The sequence below is a fragment of the Mastomys coucha genome, unplaced genomic scaffold, assembly GCF_008632895.1.
Source record: "Mastomys coucha isolate ucsf_1 unplaced genomic scaffold, UCSF_Mcou_1 pScaffold12, whole genome shotgun sequence".
NCBI classification, from domain to species: Eukaryota; Metazoa; Chordata; class Mammalia; order Rodentia; family Muridae; genus Mastomys; species Mastomys coucha.
In genome coordinates this window covers 13949190-13956960 of record NW_022196894.1, presented here as the reverse complement: position 1 = coordinate 13956960, position 7771 = coordinate 13949190, and the positions used below count along the sequence as shown (strand labels likewise).

Here is a 7771-nt window from a genome sequence, read left to right as displayed (position 1 = left end):
TCCTCCACTTCTCAGCCTCTAAAAGAGGCATACAGGTGGTTCTATCTGTCAGGTAGAAGTAGATGGGGGAGTCAACACTGGGAAAATCTCAGAGACCCCATGGCTATCAAGGAGACTGACGTGTCACTTCCATCCTTGTAGCCCCAAGAAAGTGAATTTCATTTAGCAAAGTTGAGAAGAACAAGAAGAGAGGTTTGATCAAGGTCTCAGAACTCAAGACTATGTATCTTAGGCCTTTTCTTTGAATCATAGTCATATCTGGGGTTCCCAGATAGCTACTGCTAATGCACTACAGCAGTAACCTCAGTTGGGCACAGGGCTGTGACATGTGGACACCAGATGGAATCAGGTGTACCTTCTTAGTTGTGTCTGCAGATCTTGTAGGAATACTTCCTAGCACATCATTTTACCTTTGCTTCCAGACATTCCTGGAGCACTGCTGGCTTTGAACTCCCAATCATACTCCTTCCTTAGCGCACTTCACTATCCCTCCCCATCATGTTTCCCTTCAAGTGAGTATGTAGTTCATAAGCCCCATATCTCCTTTATCCTTACCTTTTACTCCCGAGGCTTCTGTAGCCAAAGGCCCATGGTTCCCTCACTGCTGAATAAGCAGCTTGTAAGGCACTCAACTTTTATTTGGTATGTCGTTTTCTCTAGCCCTGAGATGGGTCCCCACACATGGTGTGCAGTCTAGTCAAGAGAGACGTAAGTTTGGCTTTTGCTGCCCCGCCCATGTCCAGTGTGAGCAAACAGCACTACCCCCAAATAGTAAAACTGAGGAAAAGACAGACTGCACCACAGTGCCCAGCCCAGATATGCCTAGTAAATGGCATTTCCTGGATGACTATATAGTTCAGGTCTTTTGTTTGTTTGTTTGTTTTTTAAGACAGGGTTTCTCTGTGTAGCCCTGGCTGTCCTAGAACTCACTCTGTAGAGCAGGCTGGCCTTGAACTCAGAAATCTGCCTGCCTCTGCTTCCCAAGTGCTAGGATTAAAGGCGTGCGCCACCATGGCCCATCTTACAGTTCAGTTCTTGACTCAAGACAACAATCCTGGAAAAACAGACAGTACAGACCACATACCCAGTGCTATGACCAAGGTGCAGGGAAGAAAGCTTCCAGAGGACCTTTCTTTTCCTCCAGTGGGGCCTAGATCACACTGATTTCCTGTTTGTACGCTGGGCAGTATTCCAGCAGAGTAGAACTCAGCAAAGCCTTCTGAGCACTCCACTGTAGAGTCATACTCCGAGGGCTGACTCTAGAAACAGATGAGGAAGTGAATAGAAAACAAAACATTTGCAGTGTTGAAGGTTCGGGAAGGTTATATATAATAGACTGAAGCCTATCAAGGGAATGAAGGCAAGAGCCATCCCTTCAGAAAGCCACAAAGTCTTATCAGGCCAAGTGAGAGCTTCCTTTCCTCCCAGGCCCCCAATTGCAGGATGGATGTAGGTCATGTCAAATTCAAAGCCCCACTCTACACCTCCCACTTCTAAGTCTGTAGTGGGGGCCTGGGACGTGTAAGGGCTGGAGGTGTAGCTTAGTTGATAGGAAGCCTTGGGCATATACGAAAACCATGTTACCTGGGAGTGATGGTGCACACCTGCGATCCCAGCACTTGAGAAGCGAAGGCAGGAAAACCAGAAGTTCAGTGTCATTGGCAATATAATGAGTTTCAAAGACAGCCCAGCTGTCTTGCCTAGCTTGCATGTGTGAAACTATAGACTCAGTCCCCTCTACCAAAAAGAGGATCATGTTGTATTCCCAGCCTTTCCATCCTCTGAAATGGTGTGAGGCTGTGTTCCTCCCTTCAACTCACTACTGCCCACAGAGCATCCACACCTCATCAGACTAGAATCCTAGTTTCTCATTTCAGCAGAAGACTACTCTCCTGGAAAAAATGTAAACAATTCTCTTTCCATCTGTCCCCTGAAATGGCTTTCATATAACAGATTACCTTATTCTTTTCTCCAAAAAAGACAACTAAAACTACTTCTATAGTATTTGTATAAGGTCTGTGTGGGTTTGTGGCAGCCAGACTAAGGACAACTTTTAGAAGTTGGTTCTTACCTTCCACCAGAGTCCCAGGGACCAAACTCAAGTATTTTTACCAACGGAGCCCATCCTGCTGCCCCTCCCCCAGATAACCTCTTTTTAAACCAAAATTGTGGTTATCATGTGCCTCCCTAGAACACCTTCTGTCTCCCCCCCTTAAGAAAGAAAAGAATGGGGCTGGAGAGATGGCTCAGTGGTTAAAAGCACTGACTGCTCTTCCAGAAGTCCCGAGTTCAACTCCCAGCAACCACATGGTGGTTCACAACCATCTGTAATGGGATGTAATGCCCTCTTCTGGTGCACCTGAAGACAGCTACAGTGTACTCATCATATAAATAAAACAAAGAAATACATTTTTTTTTTTAAAAAAAGAAAGGAATGTAGGCATGGCTAGAGTACAGTGTACTTGCAGTCTCAACTAGTCAGTGGTGGTGGAGGATCCCTTGAGCCTAAGACTCACAGGCCAGTCTGAGCAATGTGGCAAGATACCATCTCAAAACAAAACACATGTACCATGGTCTGCATGCTACTCCCCCAACACAAGTGCATGTAAGTTTGTCGTTGGTGGTGGTGGTTTTGTTTTTGTTTTTGTTTTCAAGATAGGGTTTCTCTTTATAAACCTGGCTGTCCTGGAACTCACTCTGTAGACCAGGCTGGCCTCGAACTCAGAAATCCACCTGCCTCTGCCTCCCAAGTGCTGGGATTAAAGGCATGTGCTACCACTGCCTGGTGCATGTAATCTTTTTTTTTTTTTTAAACTAAAGGATTTAAAACATGTAAGCATGTGCAGAATTGGAATGTGAAGATGTTTTTATATATCTTGGTCTGAGCCTCTAAGGAGTTCTCTGTGCCCACTCATTTCTCTGAAGGATGCCTGGACACTTTATAAACCAGCCAAATCTGAAAGACATTATTTTATTAACACACCAGCCTCTTCCCATTGCTCGTAAACAAGTGGTTATAACGGCAATATGAATTGGCACGAAATAAACGCTTAGCTGGCCTTATGTCCGGATGTCACAGACTGGGCCTTCCTGCAGCCAGGCAAGGCTGCCCAAGGTGGGCAGCCTAGAGGACCTGGGAACTGGATCAGTGGCTTTTCACTCTGGGAAGTCAGACCTAGGTCTAACTGAACTAGAGCTTTAGCCCTGGCCTTTCTCCATAGTGATTAGGCAGTTTGTAGCTGGCCTTCGGTGTCTGAGTGCGGAAGGCTCCAGGAAAGGTTCCAGAGTTGCCTCACAAGGGGACCCCTTCCCCCGGCCTTTTGGAATCCAGGTCATCAATGGCACAGAGCTGCACACCATTTTGGGCCAGCCAAGCCCGCAAAGTGGGTGCTGTGAGAACGTGCAGCTCATGCAGCCTCTCCCAAGAACAAGAGAATGCATCTGGACCCTCACCGCAGCCCCCTGCTGGAGGTACACTGGGGTATCCGGGATGTGCCATCAGCTCGGCAGTCAGGGCGTGGCCAGCAGGGATATCTTCCAGGGCCCGTGCCAGTGACCCCAAGACTCGGTGAGCAGACATATGGCGGCCACAAGTGCTTAGGCCCACAAAGGCATCGGTCCACCTGTGAGTGCCAGGATATCAGAGGTGTTGCCTGAAGGACCGGTCGGGATAGGCAAAGGGTGAAGCAGGACAGCAGGTCAACTCCTAACTTTTTTTTCGGGGAGGGGGGCGTTGAGAAAAACCAACCAAAACTGGGACCTATGGGGACGCGGCAGGGCTGGATGTAGTTGGGGAGGCTGATGCTCACCGCAGGCCGTGGCGAGAGAAGGGGCCAATGGCGGCCCGGGCATCGCGCTCCACCGTGCAGGCGAAGGCGCGCGCTGGCGCTTCGAGCCACGCGCAGCTGCCCACGCCACGTTCTGCCGGCAGCCGAGTGAAGCGGACCCCGTACGCCTGCAGCGCCTCGGCGAACACCTGACACACGCCTGCTTGGAGGGGTGGGCGCAGAGGGGAGTCTCCATCGACCTCCCATCAACCCTGGAAAGAAGCCCCCGCCCCCCGACCTGGGTGCATCAAGCCGCGTACCTGGGAGCACATGCACGTGCTGGTGACCGTCCACGTGCGTGGGGGACCTGCCCAACAACTCCCGGAAGCGGCTAAGTTGAGCTTCTAGTTCCTCCCGCACCTGAAGGGAGGGGCACAAATACCTTGAGCTTCGGGAAACAGGCGCAAAACTAGGAAGGAGCGAGCTCCGTCTGCTGTCACGATGCGACTGCTCCAGCCTTGGAACTAGAGAGTGTACCCAGCGTCCGCTTTCGCCCCAACGACTTCCAATGATACCCTCTGGGCTGAGATTTGAAGATCAAGATGAGTATCCCCCTGCAGCCACGCCTCCGCACCTGGGGCAAAGCAACGTCTCCAGCCGCTAAGGCCTCCCGAAATCCCATCTTGCCGAGAAAGAAGCCTTCTGGGCTGAGGAGCGACGAGGCATTGTGGCGGGCCGGGCCCACCGGACGGCCCTCAGACAGGTTGGCGTGGAGACCCGTGGGAATGCTGTGCCTACGGGCAGAACGCGAGAGCAAGTACCGGCTACCACCGAGTGGGAGCCCCTAAACCAGTGGGTCCTGTAGGGGACCGCCCTCACCTGCGGGCCAGCTCGGCCGCACTCTCTGCAGATGTGCCGTTGACCAGCAGTGACACGCTGGTCACAGTTCCTGCCAGGAAGGCCTCTACGATGCCCTCATCGCGCCGCGGGCAATAACCAAAGTCATCAGCGGTGACAACCAGCCTTACGCGGGGAAAAGCCATGGCTGCCAAACCCTGGCTGGAGAGCAGAGGGAATGGGTTGGAGCATCCAGACCCCGCCCTCGAACGCTGCCGAGGCCCCACCCCGACGCACACGCCTAAATGGGCTTCACGCCGCCATTGTTCTCGCCACCTAGAGGTCTCTGAGTGTTCTGCAAACGCTCTGCAAATTTTATTTTTGTTCGTGTGTGTGTGTGTGTGTGTGTGTGTGTGTGTGTGTGTGTGTGTGTGTAGACCAGAAAAAAGGGCACAGTGTGTGTGTGTGTGTGTGTGTGTGTGTGTGTGTGTAGACCAGAAAAAAGGGCACACAGGATGGTTGTGATCCACAATGTGAACACATACTGGTAACCGAACTTTAGTCCTTTGCAAGAACAGTAAACCTTCTTAACCACTTTCTCTCTCTAGCTCAAAAAAAATTTTTTTTTTTATTTTTGAACTGTAATGTTTTAATGGGGAAAAGGAGAGATATACTCAAGAGAAATTCCCCTTGCTCTTCCCAGTGTTTACCATTACTAAGTTTCTGGGAAATATATTGTCCTTCCATTATTTTCTCTAAAAAAAACCAGCCACCTACTTTTCTCCATCATTCAAAGGTGATGCCAAGTTATTTCATTCTTGTAATGTTGCTCTTCTTTGTTTCAAATAATCTGCTCCTCGCTGATTCTAAGGGGAAGCTTTTTCTTAGCAAAAGCTCTAAACAACAAGAAAACCAGATTCACTCAAGAAAGCACTAGTTCATTTTTACCTTGAGCTTAAGGCAATGTTTACATCCATCACCTCACTTTTGGACTTTGTCCAGTAAGTTCTCTTCTCCATGACTTACCTATGATTACCATGGTGACAGCCAGAGTTTGCATGGTAGTGTGGCTGTCTTGATACTGCTTTGAAGCAGTCTTATGTATACCAGGCTGACCTCACTGTTCATTCACCTGAGGCTAGCCTTGAACTTCTGATCCTAGCGCTTCCACCTGTCCAGCGCTGGAACTACAGGTATGTGCTACCATGCCTAGTTTTTGTGGCACAGGGAATTAAACGAAAGACTTCATGCATGTGCAGGGCAGTGGTATCTCACGCCTATAATCCCAGCGCTTGGGAGGCAGAGGCAGGCAGACTTCTGAGTTCCAGGCCAGCCTGGTCTACAGAGTGAGTTCCAGGACAGTCAGGGCTACACAGAGAAACCTTGTCTACAAACAAACAAACAAACAAAATGTCATGCATGTTAGGCAAGGATCCTGCCAACTGAGAAGCATCCTTGTCTTGGGCTTTCATCATAGAATGTCTGTTTCTTGGTTCAAGCCCATGATATTGGTAATTTACTACTGTTTTATAGCCAAGAAACCTGAAGGTTCATGAGAGAGATGGAGCAGGAACTCTTCACTACAGGTTGGAGCCTGACCTGCTCTGGTTTCCTCAGTCCTATCTGGTCCCTGCATGACAGGCAGAAGGGAGAGAATTTGGTTGTAATAGTACCTGATGATGTTTTGTAAGGGTTGGAAGCCTTGGAGAACCCTTCAGCCAAATTCTTGGCATAAACACTGCTGTGTCTGATCATAGTGATTGTTGAACCATCGGGTGTCATTCAGCCACTGGGCCCCTCTGAGAAACTGCTCTGGGAAAGGCCAGAGGCCTTGAGGCCATGGGGCCCTGAGAAACACAGATTGGGAAGAGAAAACTATTAAGCACCTACTGTATCAGGAGTGATGGAGTTAGTTGGGATTAGGGCTCACTGCTTTGATTACTGCCCTAAATAAGTGCAGCTGTTAGGCAAGAAAGAAACAATGTGGCAGTGGAGGATGGACTTGCTGTGGATATGTTGGCAACGACAGGCTTTCTAGGATGAAGAGGTGGGGGTGGGGGGAGGAAAACAGTAGAGGTGAGTTTGTACAGCGCTTCCATAAGGTGCAAAGTGTGTTGTAATACTCACTTGTGGAAGAGTGCTCAGTTCCATCATGAGGAGCTGGTATTGAGGGCCTAAGTCATATCAGTAAGAAAAAGCAGGGACAGGAACTAGGCTGTGCAGAAAACCAGGACTCTTCACTTGAAAAGGAAGATGCGGGCTAGTCCATACTGCATCCATGAGGGAAAGGGGCCCTAAGAGGAAGCCAACAAAGTAGGAGGTCCAGGAATAAGCTGAGGAACGTGTTTGAATCACAAATTGAGGCTATCGCTTCCGCCCTGAGGATTAGAGAAACAAGCCCCAGGTTCGGACGTCTTAGGTGAATAAAGTCCTATCTATAACCATCCCCAAGAACTATTTACTTAGCTGGCTTGACAGAAAAAGCCAACAGGTGGGGGAGGAGCCAACCTGGGCCCCCTCCCCCAACCATTGTGTCGGGGAGGATAGAGAATGAGAGGCCAGATTCTGTCCAATCAGGATGAGGTATGTAAATGACCATCCTGGGATGCTGCGGGGGTAGGATTCCAGTGCACTGTGCGGTAGAGCTTTAAAAGGGTGCTGAATGAGCGATCCCCTAGAAGCACAGCAGAGACTCAGGTAAGCAGGTGGGGGCTCCAGAGTGCCTCTGGTCTGAAAGAAGGAAGTCTGGACACACACTTCGACCCAGACACAGTTGCAAACAAAAGGCAACGACTTAGGAATGTCTACAGATATGTGACGGGTCCAAGCAGGGAAAGTTGGGATGTCTGAAGGACACAAGCACAGGGAATGAGGGGCCCATAGAGGCCTGGACCTACCTTTACTTCCTCTCCCCGCCCCATACAGAGGAGTCTGCATCTGAGCTGTGGGACCCGAAAAAGGAAGCAAAAAACAAATTTAATTATCCACATCATGGCGAGGTGCCGCCACCACTCAGGATATCTGGCTGACGACGAGGCTGCTCACAGCACCTATGTGACTCGGGTAAGTATATCCAGCTGACCCACCCCTTCCCACTGCTTGTGTATGGGTGTGCCCACACGGACACAGATACCTTCAGAGAACAGAGGTGTTGGCTCACCCTGGAG

General features: G+C 49.8%; 2 protein-coding genes across 11 annotated transcripts in view; one reads left to right on the top strand and one right to left on the bottom strand.

Moving 5' to 3' along the window:
* Window positions 1-2955: 2955 nt before the first annotated feature.
* Ydjc (YdjC chitooligosaccharide deacetylase homolog) lies at window positions 2956-7132 on the bottom strand. 7 transcript variants are annotated; one of them, XM_031363254.1, is made up of 9 exons: window positions 7067-7132; window positions 6732-6898; window positions 6278-6451; window positions 5382-5500; window positions 4647-4826; window positions 4402-4561; window positions 4088-4187; window positions 3810-3987; window positions 2956-3623 (listed from the first exon to the last, which is right to left on the bottom strand). In XM_031363254.1, exons 5-9 carry the CDS (start codon window positions 4808-4810, stop codon window positions 3293-3295), a joined length of 933 nt encoding a protein of 310 aa, XP_031219114.1. In that variant the 5' UTR covers window positions 4811-4826; window positions 5382-5500; window positions 6278-6451; window positions 6732-6898; window positions 7067-7132; the 3' UTR covers window positions 2956-3292. The 7 variants fall into 7 exon arrangements, with proteins under 7 accessions (XP_031219114.1, XP_031219112.1, XP_031219113.1 ...); XM_031363252.1 differs by having other exon boundaries at window positions 6732-7099; XM_031363253.1 differs by having other exon boundaries at window positions 5382-5470; window positions 6732-7099.
* The window catches only part of Ccdc116 (coiled-coil domain containing 116), an 8596-nt gene continuing 4448 nt past the window's right edge, over window positions 3624-7771 (top strand). For 2 of the 4 annotated variants that reach the window (XM_031363249.1, XM_031363251.1), the window contains exons 1-2: window positions 7115-7301; window positions 7530-7667. In XM_031363249.1, coding sequence (XP_031219109.1) covers window positions 7596-7667 — 72 coding nt within the window. In that variant the 5' untranslated portion in view covers window positions 7115-7301; window positions 7530-7595. Of the gene's footprint in view, window positions 4947-5608; window positions 5798-7114; window positions 7302-7529; window positions 7668-7771 lie in introns of those variants that run through there. The other 2 variants (XM_031363248.1, XM_031363250.1) reach the window with 2 other exon arrangements.

Coding starts and splice junctions, on each gene's coding strand:
- Ydjc (XM_031363254.1), bottom strand. CDS start 4,810: ATGGCTTTTCCCCGCGTAAGGCTGGTTGTCACCGCTGATGACTTTGGT. Junction 4,188..4,401: donor GAGACGTTGCTTTGCCCCAG/GTGCGGAGGCGT, acceptor CCCTCCCTTCAG/GTGCGGGAGGAACTAGAAGC. Junction 3,988..4,087: donor GCACGTGCATGTGCTCCCAG/GTACGCGGCTTG, acceptor CCCTCCAAGCAG/GCGTGTGTCAGGTGTTCGCC.